The sequence below is a fragment of the Erinaceus europaeus genome, chromosome 3 (assembly GCF_950295315.1).
Source record: "Erinaceus europaeus chromosome 3, mEriEur2.1, whole genome shotgun sequence".
In the NCBI taxonomy this organism is placed as follows: Eukaryota; Metazoa; Chordata; class Mammalia; order Eulipotyphla; family Erinaceidae; genus Erinaceus; species Erinaceus europaeus.
In genome coordinates, this window is record NC_080164.1 from 151,962,835 (window position 1) to 151,983,880 (window position 21,046).

At 36.7% G+C, this 21,046-nt stretch overlaps 1 protein-coding gene across 4 annotated transcripts in view; it reads left to right on the forward strand.

The window, feature by feature from the left end:
• Window positions 1–21,046, forward strand: part of ATP8A1 (ATPase phospholipid transporting 8A1) — a 274,370-nt gene that overhangs the window by 99,007 nt on the left and 154,317 nt on the right. For 3 of the 4 annotated variants that reach the window (XM_016193274.2, XM_007534775.3, XM_060188119.1), the window contains 4 exons: window positions 580–657; window positions 1,564–1,652; window positions 10,335–10,379; window positions 20,447–20,519. In XM_016193274.2, the coding sequence (XP_016048760.1) occupies window positions 580–657; window positions 1,564–1,652; window positions 10,335–10,379; window positions 20,447–20,519 (285 nt within the window). The remainder of the gene's footprint in view (window positions 1–579; window positions 658–1,563; window positions 1,653–10,334; window positions 10,380–20,446; window positions 20,520–21,046) is intronic. The other variant, XM_007534776.3, reaches the window with a different exon arrangement.

A 21,046-nucleotide genomic window follows, 5' to 3' on the forward strand; every position in this document is an offset into this window, starting at 1 on the left:
TATGCTATATATGCAACTGTGTGCCAGTTACACAATGAGTAAATAAAACAATGTTTTCCTAAAGAAAACACTTTTATAGGCTAATGTCAAAAGTCATAATTTCACGACAGTTACAAATTGATAGCAAAACTACACCTTCTTGTTTGGGTTTTGAGAAGCACACTCAGGTTACACTAAGAAGTTTGTCCTAGAAACTACTATCAAAGAGAATCCCTTAGGTAATTTTTCCAGCACTTCGTTTGCAGTCTTAATTATTAGAGCAATGCTTAATTGCTGTCATATTAGTTCCCTCTATTAAGCTTGCAGGAAACACTTTACTCATTTTATCTTACTCAAATTTTACAGTAGTAACAAAGCTAGATCACATTATCCTAGAGATGTTTTTCTACATTTCTGTCCTTATTGTGAAAAATAATGCTCAGGACTGAGTACTTTTCAGAAAAATCAAGTGAGATGGTATATGAATAGCAAAAGGGATGAAAGTGGCTACCTATGTTGCTTGCCAGTTATGTGGAAGTTACCTCTTTTGTTTGTTATTTAGTTGTTTTCAGTGCTTTAATTTGTTTATTTGTTTTTAAGGATCTTGACATGCACTATGAACCCACAGACACAGCTGCCATGGCTCGGACATCTAATCTGAATGAGGAGCTTGGCCAGGTAAACTAACTGTTGCTATGTTGAATTAAAGTAAAACTCAATGTAGTTTCTGCTGTGTGTGACAACTTCAGATGAATTAATAATTCCTGTTTCCATGATCTGAATAATCAGTATAAATACATATTAGTACATAACTATCAACTTTTGTGATTTGTAACTGTAGTTTAAAAAACATTACTTAAAGCATATTTTGCTTTCAGGGTATAATGTTCTACTGAGGGATGTGTAGAATTCCCTTAGTGTAGAATCTGATTAGTATATGTTGGTTGTGCTTAGTTATGAACTCCCAGAATCAGATTTTTTCATAGCTTTTAATCACAAAGGAAAGTGAAATTTAAGTTTACTAATTTCTGAATCTCTTCTTCCTCTAGTTAGTGTTTTCACAGAGGAATATCATTGCTTTTCATATAATGATTTTGTAGTTGCCACCTTACTGTATTGTGTTACATTAGTTGCGTCTATTAAGCTTGCAGGAAACACTTTATTCAGTTTATCTTATTCAATTTTTACAATAGTAACATAGCTAGATCACGTTACACCACACCCAGATTTTAGTTCTAAAATATGTTTGTTGCTAGTAGTTGCACACTGTAATGGAAAGTCTGACATTATGCAGGTAGATTTCTATATGACTATATTTTTTCTGATAATCTTCATTGGTTGTATATGGAATTAGTCATTGTTGAAATTCTAAAAAAAAATGATGAGCACTGTACCTTAATGAATGTGCAGATGATCAAAAATATAATTTAAGTAATTTTACCAACTGTTGGAGATTAGCATTAAACGAGAATACGTGTGTGTGTGTGTGTGTGTGTGTGTGTGTGTGTGTAGATATTGAAAAAGAAAAAGAGGGGAGCCCAAAGAGCTCTGAAACATTAATGAAAATTTTACAACTTTTTTTAGGTGAAATATATATTTTCTGACAAAACGGGTACTCTGACATGCAATGTAATGCAGTTTAAGAAGTGCACCATAGCTGGAGTTGCTTATGGGTAAGTGTTAATTCTTTAATTGGGATATGAAGTACACATCTAATTAATCCTAACAGTTGGGTACATTTTGGAGAGTTCTTATCAGAGGAGGTTTTATTTTTATAATCTGAAAGCAGCTGTTTTAAATTCAGCATGTATTTATGTATGCTTTGCATTTGATGACTTGGCATTTCTTTCACTTTGAGTTACTTGTGAAATGGGAGCTCTGCTCAGTAACTTTTGAATGTTTACAATTGCTGATGGTCCCTATCTGACTGTGGTAATAAAGTCCAAATGCATGTTCCTCTGCATTGTCATAAAACTGGAGCACAGCCTGCATGGGGTAATAACATACAATCTCAAGTTAAAATACTCTGATTTTCAAGTGAAGATAGTCTTGTTTCTATTTGTTGTTTCTTGGGGAGTGGGGAGCTTCTTTGCTTGTTTTTATCAACTTTCTACTTTCTGTCTAAAAGTTCTGATGATGGGAAAGAGATCAGATAAGAAATTCTTACGGGAGTCGGGCTGTAGTGCAGTGGGTTAAGCGCAGGTGACGCAAAGCACAAGGACTGGCATAAGGATCCCGGTTCGAACCCCGGCTCCCCACCTGCAGGGGAGTCCCTTCTCAGGTGGTGAAGCAGGTCTGCAGGTGTCTATCTTTCTCTCCTCCTCTCTGTCTTCCCCTCCTCTCTCCATTTCTCTCTGTCCTATCCAACAACGACAACAACAATAATAACTACAACAATAAAACAACAAGGGCAACAAAAGGGAATAAATAAATAAAATAAATATAAAAAAAAAAGATGAAAAAAAAAGAAATTCTTACATCTAGAGGATAATGAATACCATCATAAATATTTATTTATATTTATTTTCCTTTTTGTTGCCCAGCCATCATAAATTTTTATCAGGCTCTGAATTAATGTCTGTTAGGTTGTGCTTACTAAAGAGCTATATACCTTATTTCCAGACAGACTAACTTAAGCTGTTCAAAATTCTTCTTTTTGAACCTTTTACAAACTAATATGAGAAAATTAATGGTTACATTACCTAAAAGAAAAATATTATGATAAAAATACCCTTTCATTTTTCTGACTTCAACCTATTATTAATTTTTACAATTCTCTTTAGCTACAAACAGGATTGGAAAATACTGATTTCCTAATCATACATGCAAGGACACTTGGTTTGGGGTTTCAGGGCTCTCCCCACTTTTTCCCTCTGCAATATCACCAAGCAATAAGTTACTATTTAAAAAAGTATTTGAATATGCTTTAAGTAAAATTATAAATATCTTTTCGGTTAAAAAAACTCATTCTATTCTGGTTGAAGCTCCCAGCTCCCCACCTTCAGGGGGTTGCTTCACAAGTGGTGAAGCAGATCTGTAGGTATCTATCTTTCTGTCCCCCTCCTCTCTCAATTTCTCTTTGTCCTATCAAAAAAAAAAATCAAGAAAAAAAAATGGCTTTAGGAGCAGTGGATTTTTGCAGGCACTGAGCCCCAGAGATAATCCTGGAGGCAAATATATATATATTTCATTCTAAAAGTATATGATTTTTCCTATAAATGGTCTCCACAAAGAAAAGCCAATGAAATATACTTGGGTTTCTTGGGTTAACGGTGAATGTGACTAAAAATGACTTCATACTATTGGTGTAAATGAGTCTGAAAAGACATTTGGTTGAATAACTTTTTCAAACACTGCACACAGGCTGTTGATCTAAGAAGCATTTCTACTGTTTCCAGTTCTGAGTACCATCCTATAATGTTCCTCTTTATTTGAAGATACTCTTCACTCCTGTAGACAAAAATGTCCCCCTCACTCCCCCTACATACTCCCACAGTTCCTACAGGCTGTTTAGTTTGGTCAGCTGCTAAAGCAGGAATAGTGCAACCATACTCTTGAGTATTTTATATTTATTTATTCAGCCCATAATTATCCCAGACAAGCAAAAGAAAGGCCTACTTTTGATCTGAGTTTGCGGTATTCTACTTTTTTGACAATTTATGGTGATAATTTGTATAAATTCTGCCGTCGTTCCTAAAGGCTTTTTAATGTAAAAAGCAGTAATTTTTGGCAGTCAGTATCCTTTCTCACTATTTCCAATTAAATAAACAAGCATTTAAATTTCTAGTTAAATAAGTCATTCAAATTAATAATGTTTTGTTGTGATCTTAACAGATGCTAAATTGCTTCTAGCTTCTTTTCTACAATTTGGCGACTTTCTAATTATTCTAGAAAGAAGTCCTCAAATACCTCACAGCAGTCGTTCCAAAGACCTGTGTTATTCCTCTATTAGCAATGCTGTCACTAGTAACTAGACTATAATAGAATGGATTTAGGCTGGTAAATATTAAAGTTAAGTCTTGTCATCATTGGGTTGTATCCAGTGAAACAGCTGTCCTCCAGGGAAAATGACATTTCTTATTATTGAACGATAGTCGTAAGACATGAGTTGTAGGTATATACTTCATCATTAATTCACCAAATGACCCTCATAATGCCTTTCAAATACTTCAGTCTCTTTAAATTATTGATGGTGAAACAAGATGATGTTTCAAGATTCTTTTCCAGAGATGCAATTCTTTTTAAAAATTTTTTACTATCTTTATTTGATAGAGATAGTCATAAATCGAGAGAGAAGGGAAGGATAGAGAGAAAGAGAGACAGAGAGACACCTACAGCACTGCTGCACCACTTGTGAAGCTTTCCCCCTGCAGGTGGGGACCAGGGACTCGAACCTGGGTCCTTGCACATTGTAACACATGCACTCAACCAGGTGCGCCACCACCCTGCCCCTCAGAGATGAAATTCTAACATATTTTAAAAAGTTGTATGTGTGTGTGTAAAAGTTTTTAAGGTTTTTCTCTACCTGCAAATTTGAACAAAATGAACAGAAATAGGATTCTTCATGTGATGTATTATGTCATCAAAAACGTTAGAAGACTTGTTGAATGAAACTAGTTATTTCAACAGCTGCCAATAATCATATATTCTTAAGTCTTTAACTCTTGTTGTTTATTTGCAAACCCCCCCCCCCAAACATCCTGATAGACAGTTGGAATGTCAGCACTGTAGGTAGTTGTGGAAATAGCTAGGCTTTGGAGGAACTCTGAGGCTTCCAGCTGCTCAGGTGTATATATTGTTAAGTGAACTGTGGCTAAATACATTTTTTTAAAATATCACTCTTTTAAATTGTGGGTCTGTTTAATTGTAGCAATGTAATTAATTTTCATATCCCTTTTAAAAGAACAATTTCTTCATGGTAAGAAAAATAGCTATCTTGGGTAGTGCCACTGCTTTGCCACGTGTGTGACTAGGTTTAAAACCTGACCCCTACTGAAGTGAAAAGAGCTTTGGTACTGTGGTTTCTTTCCCTCTCTCTCCTTCCCTCTCTGTCTTTTCTTTTTATTTGAAAAAGTCCATACGGAGCGGTGAAGTCCTAGTGATGGCTAAGCAAACAAAAAACAGTCACTTCAATCAAGTCAAACTTACTTCTAAATCATGTTTAGTAAAATAAAATAGCATCACTCTTAACTGCACAAGGATCCCCAATCAATCCCCCAGCTCCCCACCTGCAATGGGCCGGAGTTGCCTCACAAGTGGTGAAGCTGGTCTGCAGGTGTCTTTCTCTCCTCCTCTCTGTTTTTCAGTCCCCTATCAGTTTCTCTCTGTCCTATCCAATGGTGGTGGTCGGCAGGAGCAGTGGATTTGTGGTGCCAACACTGAGCTCCAGCAATAACCCTGGAGGGAAAAAGACAAAACAAAACAAAGCAAAAAAACAACTTTTAATTCCTCTACACTCCATGGGAAAAAGTGGCTCCTGTCAGTCACTCCTCTCTGGGAATTTTCTCTGGGCACTCTTGGATTGTGGAAATTCAGACAAGGGAACAAGATGAATTAAACTAAGACAATTATCTTGTAGAGATCCATTTTGCCAGAGGTGCCTCTATGTTTAAACATCTGAAATTATTCCAATTGAGTTTTTGGTTAAGTGAATTATGATGTTATATGTAAATTTAACTTCCTATAAACTAGAAATTCTACTATGAATTTTTAAAAGTATCATTTTAGCAAATTTCTTCTTCTAAGAAGTAAATAAATCACTTTTATTAGCTACTTGAATATCTGGAATAAGTAATTCTTATTACAGTATATCTTCTTTTTTATTTTATTAGTAATTTATTGTTAATTTAAAAAATTGCAGGTCAACAGGGGTGTAATTCCATACTGTTTCCACCACCAGAGTTCTGAATCCCCAGTCCCTTCATTACAAACCACCACAGATCTCCTAAGGGTGCAGACATGGGTTAACTATCATCTCTACAACTATCTGTCTACATTTGTACATTATTGCCTCCTTTTTCTTCCAGGTCCAGTCCTTTCTTCCCCTCCAAGCCACACGTAACCCTATTACTACATCCAAATGTCCCTCCCTTTTTCCTCTTCTTGCTCTCTGGGTCTTGATGGAGCTGGAGTTCAGAGCTCTTTTGTCCTCTTCCTCCTATCACTTCTTTCCCACTGGTAGTATGGATTAAAATTATTTTGGGGATGCATAAGAAAGGAGTTCTGGCTTCTGGAATTGCTTCTTTGCTGGACATGGACATTGGAAAGTCGATCCATACCCTCAGCCTGTTTCTATCTTTCCCTAGTGGGCCAGAGCTCTGGAGAGGTGAGGTTCCAGGACACATTGGTGATCATCTTCCCAGAGAAGTCAGGTTGGATTATGATAGCATCTGCAATTTGGTGTCTGGAAGGTGGCAGGACATAAAGTGAGACTAAATGGTTAATGAACAGGAACCAAAAAGTGGCAACAGAGCAAATGAGATTAGGGATTTTAGGGTAGAAGGAAGCTAGGAAGTTCACTTTAGGCATATTTCCGGGGGTCCCCAACTATGGTAGTTTTGCTTGAGTTTGCTAGCTAGCGTGAAGTTGGATAAAAGTATTGTCTGACAAAATGGTGTCAGAGTCGAGAGAAGGGCTAGAAAGTTGGATTAGGGCAGAGAATAGTTCCTATTCTTTAAAAAACAAAAAAAATTGAATAAAGTTAACTATTTACTTCCATCCACCCAACCCAGGGTCCATGTATATAAAGAGCACTAGAGCCTGTGTAGCCTCTTACGTCCCTGTTGGTCTGAGCTCATGGCCATAGCTGGGAACATTGCAGGCTGCACTCATTTCAGGACCAGTCTTCTTGAGTGGCAGGGCAGGATACCCCAGCCTCCCTTCAGAGACTGGGACAGTCCCTACTATACATGCTTTATGGTGAGGGCAAGGTCCTAGAAGACACGCAACAGGACTTACGGTGATGTTCCTGATGGAAGTGGTGGTGGAGAGAGGGATCCATTAGAGGTCTAGGACCATCATATTTGTGTGGGAATTCAAAGATTCCCTGACTAGGGGCCTAGATGATGAGGTAGTGTGATATTAACAAAAAAGGACCATTATTAAATGAGCCAGTCTCTTGTCCTTATCCAACTTTTGTAGTCCTCTCTTTAGCTGATGACCTTAGACTTTCTCCCAGTTGTTTAAGCGTTGAGTGTCATTTGCTGAACCCAACCAGAATTAGGTTTTGGGGATCTGTCTTCTTTGAGCCTTTCTGCTAGATTGCGCAGCTAATATGGTCTAAGTCTAATCGATTAGAGGCTTTATAATGCTTTCTTTGGACACTTCAGCTAGGATTCCAAGTTCATTAGGTCTAAGGCTAATCACTGAGGATTATTTAGTGCTTTACTTTGAGTTATATAATTGCCCTTGCTTATGGATACATGTACAACTTACAGTATATTTTCTAGGTTGTAACACTAAGTACCAGTTTTTGTTAGTAAGATCAACCTTACTGTTAAGATGGGCTGAGGAGCTGCATAGAATTTAACTTGTTACTATTTCTAAAGTTAAAAAAAAAAAATTCTGTTGTCCATGTGGTGCTGTATCTGGTTAAATGCAAGTTACCAATTACAAGGACCCAAGTTCAAGCCCCCAATCCCCAGCTATAGGGGAAAAGCTTTTCAAGCTGTGAAGCAATGCTATAATTGTCTTTCTTCCTTTCTTTCTCACTGTCTCCCCATTTCCCTCTCAATTTCTCTCTGTCTCTACCCAATACATATTTTTTTTAAATTAAAAAGGAAATGCTTTCTTAAAAATTCTTAGGCCTCTGAAACAGCTTACTTGGATAGTGTGATGCTTTGTCATGTGCATGACACAGGTTCAGACCCAACCCTCATTGCATTGAATGAAGCTTCTGTGTAATGATATCTCCCTTCACCTCCCTCCCTCCCTCCATTCTTCTCTCTCCTTTTCTCTATCTAATAAAAATATAAATGAAAAATTCTATGAGTCAAACTATAGAGAACATTTTATGTGGGCACATAGTCATTATTAGAGCATTTCATTGATGTTACCCCTTTAAATAAAAAAAAAAAAGCTACTAAAAGCAGTCTCACATAGGAATATAGTATATGAGTAGCTTATTGTTTGCTGAATGTAACAGCTACTTTTTTTTTAAGATGGAAAAATTCACTGTGAGAAACCCCACAGTATTGTATTTCTTAGTCCCAACATCTAGCTTTTAATCACTTTTTTTTTTTTTTTACTGCTTTGTGTTTTTTGGAAAACACAAGGTAAATGAAACCATTCGTGTGTTTATTTGGATGCCTCAACAGAGACTCATCTCCTTCTTTGTAGGTGGTACTTTATGAAATGTTGTGGGTGTAATAGTGATCGGAAAAGGCTCGTACGACCCCCACTTCTAAGATGTTATCTGATTAGGGGTTATGGAGATTAAGCAATCATATACACAGATCTAAAATCCTAATAACATGAAAACCTATATGAATCTGGCTTAGGGTTTGATCTAGTTATGGAGGTGAGGACCTTCTCTCTGAGAAAGTGATGTTTAAATGAAGATCTAAGAGTTAATTCATGAAATAAAGAATTTAGCAGGTGAAACATACAAAGATGAATAACCAGACAGCACATAAACAATCAGAGCTGCTGGAACAGTGATCTCAGGGAAACTCATGCAGACAAGTTCAGTAGCAGGTCTGTGAGTCCCTGCTGCTCATCACGCTGTGTCAGGTTCATAGACTCGACTAGGCTGGGCCAGACTTCAAAAGCACAGGCCCTCTCCTGGGGAGATCAGGAGCTGCTATACACCATCTGTACAGCTTGGAAGAACCTTGCACAGTCCTTTTGTAAGATAGAATTCTGTGTGAAGAGAACTACCTCCACTGTAATTGGAGTAAAGATAGTGGGTACTGCATTGGGACCAGTCCAATGCTTCAGTTTTGAAAGAATTGGCTTATAATGATCAGGCCCTGTATAATGGCCAATCTTTTGGCAGAGGTAAGAGAGTGAAAGTGGATACATAGGGCAATAAAAGGATTCCATTAATTTTAGATGAAGCCTGTTTGTCAACAATTATTATGATTTTATATTTTATGCTAAACTAATTTTTTCATCTACATATCTAATAAATAAAGTATAGACTGGTCATATCTTGGTAAAGTGGACAATAAGGAAATCTGCTTGAGCTGAAATGGTATTTAGGTGATAAGGTAGAGATGTTAATTAATGGGGGCAATCATTTTATAGTATGTGATGCATCAGTGGTATATAACTCTTAATTTATGCAGTATTAAATGCCAACTATACCTCAAACATTTTTGAAGAAGTTAATTTGTAATTAAAATAATATAAAATGTGCTCAGTCATCTACAGTGGGTCACTCTGGTTCCCTGGTTGAAATGAATAAGTCAGACTTCCCTAGTGCTCAAGTGGGTTAACAGGTGAAGTGAGTTTCGGAAATGTGTTTTCTTTCAAGATAAAAAAATCATTTAGTAAGTGAATTATGGATTCTGTGAAAGTTTTCAAAGTATTAATTTTATAAAACGTGAGTTAGTTTAGTTGGAGAAATGTAGTGCACTTTTAATGTCATATACCTATTTAAAGAACCATCACTCTCCCTTTGGTAGGCAAATATATTTCTCAAATATATTTGGAAATATTTTAAACACTTTGATCGGTTCATCAAATATATAATTCAGGGCTGGACAGTAGCACACCTGGTAGAGGGCACACCATGCATGAGGACCAGGGTTCAAGTTGCTGGTTCAAGTCCTTTGGGAGGAGGGGAGATCTTCAAGAGCTTTGGAGCAGTGCTGCAGGTGTCTCGTTCTCTCTTCCCCTCCTTCCCCCTCCATATTTCACTCTCAAAGAAAAAGAGAAATATATCTGGCCACCAGGAGCAGTGGAGTCATCATGCCGGCACCAAATCCCAGCAATAACTGTGGTGGCAAATTAAATAAGTCAATTTCATTTTAGCTTTTAGCATATATTTAAATTGCTGTGGTCGGGCCCTGCAGTGGAGCACCTAGTTAAACGCCACTGTAAAAGTAAATTACTGTTGTCAAATATTTCCTACTACATTCTGATTTTTTTTTTTGCATAAAGTCAGTATTTTCATGTTGAAGAGGCAAGTTGGCTCTCCAGTTACATGGTAACTTTGTGAACCTGCTTAGTTACCTAGTCATCATGTTCTACTTAACTATACTAACTTCCATTCTTTCAGCAGCAGCTATATGTTCGTTTTCTTAACTTTATTAATACCCATCCTTTACTACTCCCTTATTCATGTGTTTATGTTTTCAGCCTTCCTATGATTGTTTCTCCTCTCTTTCTCCCCCTCCTTTTGCCTCCTGAAGCCATGTCCCTGAACCTGAGGATTATGGCTGCTCTCCTGAGGAATGGTAAGCTGCATGCTCCTTCTGTGTGACTTTTTTGAAAAGAAAGATTGAAGCTTTTTTTTATATATATATCACTGATTTAAGGGGGGGAAAAAGCTTTACTAATCAAGTTGATATCAATACTGTAGAGTATTATTTGAAATCCATTTAACATCCTTGCATTTTGGTTACATGTTCTTAAGTTATTTTCAAAATAATTTAAAATTTTAGCTTGTTAGAGTGTTACTTGATGTGTCCACAACAAAGCCTTGTGAGGTGACTGAGGATCAGACTCACCTCAGGACTTGCCTATTGGAGACCCTGGGATTGGCCACTAGCAATGCATTTCCTCGAGTTCCTACTCTGATCTCTCTCTGCCTCTGTCTCTGTCTATGCATGTGTCTTTCTGTATGTCATAAAGTAAGTAAATAAATAAACCTTTAAGTAAAATAAAATAAAATCCGTAGTGATTTATCAGCTTGGCATCTCTAGGAGAGCACTACCTTCAGTTTGTTTCAATCATAACTTGAGAAACATCAGTTTGTTTTTTTTTTAGCTCAGCACTGCCACCTTGTGCCACAATTCACATACTCTAAGAGGTACAAAAAGATGGCTATTAAAACATGCCCATGAAGTAGCAATTTCTTTTCATTAATATAACAAATTTGTTTTGATGTGAGAAGATGGATTCTTTTGGAAAAAATTAATGTCTAGTACAAATATTGGAAGATTATGCTTCTAAGGAATAAAGTTTACTGAGACATAGAATTAAATTTTGAACTTAATAGTTCAGTAGAGAGCATGTTACAAATTTAATTCCGGTGCATTAGGGGGAAGGATCACCATTCCAGGTGTTTACATTTTCATTTAGAACAGTTTATTTTTAGATTTGTTTTTATGACGCTGGGGAGAAAACACATGCTCTCAGTCATACAGTTCATGGCCTCTACTGCTAAACCACTTCCCTAGCCCATTTTTCTTATTTATTTTGCCTCTAGGGTTATCACCAGGGCTTGGTGCTGGCACTACAAATCCACTGCTCCTGGCATCCATTTTCCCATTTTATTGAATATGACAGGGAGAAATTGAGAGAAAAGAGGGAGATAGGTGGGTGGGCGGACGGGCAGACAGATAGACCTGCAGACCAGCTTCACTTGTTTGTGAAGAAATCCCCTGGAGATGGATAGTCGATCCTTGCATTTCATACTGTGTGCATTTAACCCGCTATGCCACCCCCAGCCCTTCTCTTTTACTTATTTATGAAAAACTATCTCCCCACATCCATGGACTTCCACTTATTTTATTTTTTGTTGCTCTCATGAGATACTGGAGATCAAACCAAAGCTGTCATGAGGTGCTAGGGAGCAAAGCATGTGTTCCATGGGCCTGCAAGTTTATTTACTACTTCTTTAACTCATTGTGACTGAGTGGCAGTGAGATTTCAGAAAACCAATTCCTTTAATTATTGCTAACTGTAGAAACATTTTTACTCTTGTACGCAGATATATATTTTTTTGAGGTTACGCACATATTGTGTGAATAGTTCACATTTCCCATGTGTAGGGAAGGCCAATAATGTCACTTAATGTTTCTCAACTTGTAATTGTTTTCAGGCAACTGGATATTTAGTAACAATTTGCATCAGACATTACACTTTTGATACTTGGTTCTTTTGATATTTTAAGATAAATAACAAAACAATGCAAGCTTTTCCACAAATTTTATAATTTTGCTTGCAGTTTTATACAGAATAGATAGTAATGATATTTTTTCAAAATGAACGCTAGAGAGAACTTTTGTCACCTTCATAGCTTGGCTACCCCCACTTAGCCTGTAGCTACCGGTAGGCCTATAAAGATGAAAGGACAGGTATATCTTGAGCTCTTTTTTTTACTGGGTTCTATGCTATTATGGAAGATGCTATTTGGATTTGGACCACCAGAGTTCACATCCTGATCTAACTCTCAGAAAGTTCCATTAACCTGCAGGGGAGTCACTTCACAGGCGGTGAAGCAGGTCTGCAGGTGTCTATCTTTCCCTCCCCCTCTCTGTCTTCCCCTCCTCTCTCCATTTCTCTCTGTCCTATCCAACAACGATGACAACAACAGCAATAATAATGACAACAATAAAAAAAACAAGGGCAACAAAAGGGAAAATAAATAAATAAATAAATAAATATTTAAAAAAAATTTTTAAAGTACTATTAAACATGATTCCTAACTGGTAGAATGTGGACATCATAGGAGCCTATAAAAGTAAAGTAACTCTATTTTTAAAGTTCTTAGAATGGTGTTGCAGCATAGTAGGCTCATCGGTTTGGTAGCTTAAGTTTTGGTCTCTCACCTAATCCTCATGCTGTCTTTAAGAAACCATAATTAGGGAGTCAGGCGGTAGTGCAGCAGGTTAAGTGCACGTGGTGCAAAGCACAAGATCTGGCGTAAGGATCCCAGTTCAAGCCCCCGGCTCCCCACCTGCAGGGGTGTCGCTTCACAGGCCGTAAAGCAGGTCTGCAGGTGTCTCTCTTTCTCTTTTCCTCTCTGTCTTCCCCTCCTCTCTCCATTTCTGTCTGTGCTATCTAATAACAACGACATCAATAATAACTACAACAAGGGCAACAAAAGGGAATAAATAAATAGTTTTTAGAAAAGAAAGTTTAATTAGCATGAACACTTTAAAGTTGGTAAGGGTGGGGGAAATGGTGTAGTAATTAAGCAAAAGGCATTCATACCTGCAGCTTCAAAGCCACAGGTTCAATTGCCCATACCACCACAAGCCAGAAAATTATATATAGAAAAGCATGGAAATGGATAGAAGATCACAGAAAAAAACATGACTTCTCTGAAAAACCAATATATATAGTTGGTAAAGGTGTAAGCAAAGAAGCTAATAAGAAACTTATTCCAAAGCACAGCCTAGTTATAAAGTAGGTACCGATCACATTATATTATGTAAATTTTTAGCTTATTTTTATTTATAAAATGGAATTATTGACAAGATTATAGGATAAGAGGGGTACATTTCCACACAGTGCTCACCCCCAGAGTTCTATATCTAACCCCCCTTCCCTGATAGTTTTCCTGTTCTTTATTCTTCTGGGAGCATGGACCCAGGGTCATTATAGGATGCGGAAGGTGGAAGGTCTGGCATCTATAATTGCTTCCCCTTTGAACATGGGCACTGGCAGTTCAATCCATACTCCCAGCCTGCCTCTCTCTTTCCCTAGTGGGGCGGGGCTCTAGGGAAGCTGGGCTCCGGGACACATTGGTGGGGTTGTCTGTCCAGGGAAGTCTGGTTGGCATTTTGGTAGCATCTGGAACCTAATGGCTGAAAGAAGAGTTAACATATAAAGCCAAACAAGTTGTTGACTGATCATGAACCTAAAGGCTGGAGTACTGCAGATGAAGAGTTGGGGAGGTCTCCATTTTGTAGATAGCTGGTAGGACTACTTTAGTTCTATTCCAAAGGACCCATGACTATACTAATTTTTTATTTTTTTCTCTGTGCCTGAAGTTTGATATGCAGGTGAACCCATGTTATTGTTGGGAGAGATGATGTCATGGCTAGAAAAAGGACCAGAAAGCTGGATCAGGGAAGAGAGTAGCTCCCAAATATGGGAAAGGTATATAGATATTGTTGACTGTACACCCCATTGATTTGATCTTATCTGGGGCCCATATTCAGCTTATGATCCTATGTGACCTCTGTATCCCTTTAGATCTGAGCTCACATTCTTTGGTCATGAGTAGGAACGTTCCAGGCTGCCCCAATTTCAGGACCCATCTTCCTCGGGTGGATTATAGAGTATGTTTCCAGCCTCCCTTAGGAGAATGCTATGGAGCATTCTCTGCCATTGTAGATCCAAGTTGAGGACAATGTCCTATGAGGGCCCTCAAACAGGTCTATTGTGTTGTTCCTGACAGAGATAACTGGTAATACTGTGGAGAGGGATTTATTCGAGGTCTAGGCCCATCATGTCTGTTTGGGAATCTCAGGACTCCCCGAATAGGGTCCCAGCTGTTGGGGTGGCCTGATAGTGACTAAAGAGTCATCGTTAAATTATGCCAGTCTCTTGCCCTTATTTAGGTTTTGCAGCCCTTGCTTTGATAAGTTAGTTTTGGAGTGCGTAAGGGAAGTATAATAGGAGATAGGTGAGGAGGGTATCTAAGTGTAAGTAGACACTATTTCATTATGAACTTCATACTGACTCACTGCAGACTATTGTGTACTTTTGCTTTCAGATATATATTTTGCTCTAATTTATGGATACATGTGAGCATATGCTCTATCTCATGGGACTTGGTCTATATCTAGGTTTTGGGTCTTTGTTAGGAAATGAACCACCTGGAATGGAATTAGAGAATCCTATGAGAAAGGAAAGGTCTCACCCAAGTAATGAGGCTGAAGGGTTGACATTCCCATGCCTGACGTCTCTGCACACAGTCTGAAGTGAAGCATGCTGAGGTGGTACTCGTGCGTTGATTAGGTTAGGGTCGGTGGATGCAATATCATTTGGTATGAATTGACAGAAGCATGTAGAAAAGTGAGCCCCACCCTAGGGATTCCAGGACTGGGGTAAATATAGGCTCTATAGAGGAAGTGGAAGTTTCCTGCTGTGTCTTAGGGTTTAAGAAGGCAAGAGATAGTTATTGCTGTAATCATATTATTTGGCAATTGGGTTAACTTTGAAAAATCCCTTTGTTAGGATTTGCTGTATCATACACAGCATCACCATAATTTATGTCCTTTGGCATTATTTGTATATATCTGTGCCACCAGTTGCTTTTGTTCTCCCTCGTCTAAGCTTTTAAGAGAATCAACGTATCAAAGACTCAGTCTATTGTCTGTGCATTAAAAAGTTTGAGACAATCAATTTTTCTCCTCTCATATTAATTAAATAGTGATTTATATGACTACAAATTAATGAGAGTACATACACCATTCCCATCACCAAAAGACTGGGTCCCATCCCATCCTCTCCGTCCCCCCCATCCTCCCCCTAGTGAAGCAGAACTTCAGCTCTTACCCTCAACCCAGAGATTTTCACTTTGGTGCCCTACTCCAAATTCAGTCTAAACCTGCTTTGAGTTTACCTTTCTATTCCTCTTTCTCAACTCTTGTTTATGAGTTGTATCATCCCATACTCATCTTTGTCTTTCTGACTTAGCTCACTTAACATAATTCCTTCTTGCTCCATCCAAGATGGCTCAGAGAAGGTGGGTTCATTGTTCTTCACAGCTGAGTAGTATTCATAGTATTTTTTTTTAATTTTTTTATTTAAGAAAGGATTAATTAACAAAACCATAGGGTAGGAGGGGTACAACTCCACACAATTCCCACCGCCCAATCTCCATATCCCACCCCCTCCCCTGATAGCTTCCCTATTCTCTATCCCTCTGGGAGCATGGACCCAGGGTCATTGAGGGTTGCAGAAGGTGGAAGGTCTGGCTTCTGTAATTGCTTCCCCGCTGAACATGGGCGTTGACTGGTCGGTCCATACTCCCAGTCTGCCTCTCTCTTTCCCTAGTAGGGTGGGTCTCTGGGGAAGCTGAGCTCCAGGACACATTGGTGGGGTCTTCAATCCAGGGAAGTCTGGCCGGCATCCTGATGGCATCTGGAACCTGGTGACTGAAAAGAGAGTTAACATACAAAGCCAAACAAATTGTTGAATAGTATTTCTTATACCTTGAAGGTGTGATTATTTTCTAAAGCCATTTATATCCACTGCCACTTTTTGTCTTTTTCTGATATCTTTTGTAGGAAATTTAATATATAAACAAAGCAAGGCACATGAACCCTCACACTGATTCACTCCCTATCTATGCTAGCTAATTTCAGTTCATCTAAACCTTTCTCTTATAATTGTTTTATAGAACATATTTCACCTTTTAAATATTTAATATAGCCCCACATTGTTTTAGCTGATAGTTTTGTTTTTTCAAAGCACATGATGGTCTTTGTGATTCTTGAGAAGGGTCATATTTTTTTATTGTTCTTAGTAACTCATTGTGGTTTCTGAATGTCACATCAGTAGGCAGTACAATTTTGGGGGCTTATTTATTTTCCCATTTCATTGTGATCTGTAATTACATACAGAATGAGTAGCATTTATTCTGCTGCTATAACTAGGCTCATGTAGCATTCTTTCAAATGTGACTGTATAATGAGAGCTAGCATATTCAAATTAGTGTTAGTCTTCAAAGTAGTCACTTTGATTGGCAGGCAGTTTATTTAATGCAGTGATACAACCTCTCCACAGAATGAGTTCTGGAGCTCGACTTTTTAATTCCTTTGAAATGCTTTGAGCCACATAGAAAAGTAGTTCTCATAACTTGGGTCGCAACCAAAAACCCAACAAAATTATTATTAAGTTCAGTTATTTATTCATATTCTTGACTTTAACGGCACCTAAATATGAATAAGAAATGCATTTCCAAAAATTAAATCTCTCAATGAAATTTGATTTTTAACCATTAACTCCATTCCAAAGCAAGATCTTTCAGAAAACAGTGCTTTTCAGTCAAACTATCTTTGTCTTCATGTAAGTTCATGTGTAATATGTTTAGTTTACAGGTAGTGTGCGTAACTGTGTGACATGATCTGCATGGATGTTTAAATCTCTCAATGAAATTTGATTTTTAACCATTAACTCCATTCCAAAGCAAGATCTTTCAGAAAACAGTGCTTTTCAGTCAAACTATCTTTGTCTTCATGTAAGTTCATGTGTAATATGTTTAGTTTACAGGTAGTGTGCATAACTGTGTGACATGATCTGCATGGATGTTTTTACATTTTTATTTTACATTTGATATAATTTTCAACTTTACATTAAACATGCTACAATTATATACAGCATATGGAGAAAGATTTCCCTCCCCTTTAAAAAATACTTTCTTTATTTTGATAGAGACAAAGAGAAGTCATGGGGAGAGAGAGATAAAGGAGAGACAGAGAGACACCTTCAGCACGACTTTGCCACTTGTGAATCTTTCCTCCCCATAGGTAGGGACTAAGGACATGAACCTGGGTCCTTGCACATTGTAACATGTGAGCTCTACCTGGGGTGCCAACACCTTGCTTGCCTTCTCTTTTTTAGAGCCCAGAGCCCTCCATTTCCCTGCTAAGGCAGCCAGTGTGACTAGTTTCAGGTATATTTTTCCAGACCTAGCCCATATATATACATGCTTGTTTTCTTCTCTAATATTTTTATAAAAAGTAAAATATACTGTATATACTTTTCCATACCAGTTTTTCATTTAACAGTATATCTTTGAGACTTGTCCATAAAGAGCACAAACAGTATTCAGATGATATTCTGTTATGTAGTTATACAAAAAGAAATTAAAGCAAATACCTGGTAAAATTTGAAGTTCTTTCTAAATTTCTAAAGTAGTAAGTACTGCAAAGAATGGATTTGTATGTACATTATTTTGCACCAGGCAAATGACTAGTGGGAATTCCTGCAACCGGGATTACTAGATCAATGGATATATTCATTTTAAATTTTAGAAGTTGTACTTTTTTTCTCACCAGCTATATGTACTTTATCTTCCTTAATAATCCCAACAACACAGAATATTCAAACTTTATTTCTGTCAACTTGATTAAATACTTTTTTCTCTCACTATGAGGTAAGGTTAAATTTATATTTAAAGTAACTTATATTTTCTTCTTTATGAACTATGTGTTTACTTCCCTTGTTCATGGTTGGTAAAAGTCATAACTTTGCTAACAACCTGATATTACATTCTTGCTCTTTATTGGTTTGTATGCATGTTTGTATTATGTAAATTAACCTTCATCATATGAGTTGGAAATATTTTTCCAGTTGACTTTTGACACTATTTGCAATTATTTGAAATATTTTTCTATACAAAAATGTTTTAGCTCTATTTATTTTATTTAATTGATCCTTGACTTTTCAGTGTCTCTACCAAGTAAGTAGGAAAGTAAAACTAATGAAAAAAATGAGTGGATTGACTTGGTAGGGCATGCATGTTAATAGAAGTAGGGGATACAGAACTTTGGTAGTGAGTGTGGTGTGGAACTAAACATTATATCCTTCCAATCTTGTAACAAACTATTAATAACAAAAAAAAGTTTTTATAAAAGAATCTAATTATACCGGGGGAAAAAAAAAATAAAGGAAGCACGTTTCTGGGAGAAGTATAGAGACCATCACTGAGGAACAGAGGGTCAGAGTCCATGTACATATTTCAGTTGCTTATTGTGGTTTATTTGATTATAAATATATCTGAAAGTTATATCAACTATGGTAAATGAATAATGAAATGAAAGAAATATTCATGAATTGATAATGCTTACCTCCTGACTTATAAAGACTTTTAACTTGGAATTCTTTTTTTTAAAATTTATATATTGAGGGATTAATGTTTTACAGTTGACAGTAAATACAATAGTTTTATGCATAAATATTTATGCATAACATTTCTCGTTTTTTCACACAGCAATGCAACCCCCAATAGGTCCTCTGGCATCCTGTACTAGTACCTGAATTCTCCAACCCCCACCCTAAGTCTTTTATTTTGGTACATACAATACACCATAGCCTGAAATTCTTTTAAAAAAGATATAGGCCTCTACATAAGATGTTCCTGTGACTAATCTTTGACTTTTCAGTTTATCTACCAAATAAGTAAGAAAGTAAAGCTAATGAAAAAAAATTAGCAGATTGCTTGCATGCTTGTTTATAGGGGTTCATAGAGCTCCAAATAATGGATGATTTTTAAGAAAAGGTAATAATTACTCACTGTTCTTATTTTAAAGTTATTGAACTTTCCCCCTCCATCTTTACTGTATTCTGCCTCCCAGAGGTGTTTTGGGAATTCCAAACTACTGAAAGATAGTGCAGAGGTGTTAAAATTTGAGAATTAATGTAGAAAGCTACTACATGTGAATAAAGATTTGTTTTACTATAAATATTCCAAATTTTAATTTTTTTTCTCCATCTTTTTCCAAAGTACCAACTTTAAAATATAAAACTAAGTACTGGATATATTTATAATCCTCTTTTGATCTATAGAAGTTTTTCTTGAAGGTTTTTCTGGATTATAATTACTTAGGATTAGACATACTAGTTTTTCCTCAGTATTTCATTCTTGAAATTTTCTTTTATGAACAAAAGCTTAGATGCATATACTTACACTGAATATTGCAAATCACACCCTGTGAGTGTCAAATTCTTACTTAAATATTCCTTACTATTTCTTTTAAATCTCAGCATTTAATATTAAATATATGACCATGAGATTAATAATAGATAGATTCCAGAGACAATTCCTACTCTACTTGATCCATGTGTGGCACATAATGTGCTTGCTAATCTGAAGATAACTGCAACACACACACACACACACACATTCTGTTCACTTTTATGAGTTTTTCTTATATTTACAGAACAAAGGTTATATGCATATATATCATGTAGTTGTTAGTGTTGTTGAAGTATATAAACAAATTGTTCATATTTTTATATACTTAGTATAATAAGTTTATATAGTATCTGCTAGTCATTACAAATAATAACTGAAAGTAAAAGAGTCAGTATTGTCTTATAATGACTTTATTCTCCAAAAAATGAAAGTTTTGAAAAATGTATGAAAGAAGAGATTCAGTTTTAGGTATTTTACTTTTTAGTATTTTAATATTATTGTTCAAAATTTCATTTGCCTAATTTTTCTTTCCTTCAGAAAAGGAACTATGAACAACAGTTTTTCATGCACTGTAAAATTCTGTCACTTTTTTTAAAGGTTTATTTAGAGAAAGAGAGAGAGAGAGAGTTCCAGAGCATCCCTGTGAATCGAGTCATGATAGAGATAGAATTCAAGCCCTCCAGTCTTCCCCTCTACCACTGTACTTCTTTCCAGGCCATAATTTTATGACTTTGTTATGTTTTGAAAAAAATCTTATGATTCAGTCATGATGACTAAATAGAATTTTTTTAAACATGCAGATAAAATTCTATTTAATTTAATTTAGTTGCAGAAACAACCATTTATTTTTTAAAGTTACAAATAGATCAATGAGCTTATTATACAAATCAACTAAGTGTACTCCATTTGTCTCTCTTTTAGGCAGAACTCACAGTTGGGAGATGAAAAAACATTCAGTGATTCATCATTATTGGAAAACCTCCAAAATAATCATGTAAGTGGCATAAAACCATTATCTGCAATAATGAAGGAAAATTACTGAGTATTTTTTCTGAAATGTCTTCCATCTTTATAAGTGTATCATTCTTTATTACTGGTAATTACTGCTAACTTGAGCAGTATGATTCATAGCAAGAATTTTTGTCTTAAGATTATCACTAGGGCTGGCCAGCTATCTCACCTGAGAAACCACAGGCCTGCTCAGAACACAAGCCAAGTTCATCACATTGGGAGAAGCTTGGATTCTGTGGTGTCTTTCCCTCTCTCCCTCTGTCCTTGTCTTGCTCTATGTATTTGAAAGTTGACTAGAAGCAACAAAACCCCCTGATGGCAAGATTGTCATGAACCAGCATTTTGTCTGCTAATTCATTTCTTTTTTTTTTTTTTTTTCAAAGCTGGGCCCCACAGGTTTTCACCATTTTCAGCCTAGTTTTTCATTCAGATAGAAATAGAGTAAGAGGGTGAAATACCACAACCCTGGAGCTTCCCCAGGTGCTTCCATGATACCCCCATGTGGTGCCA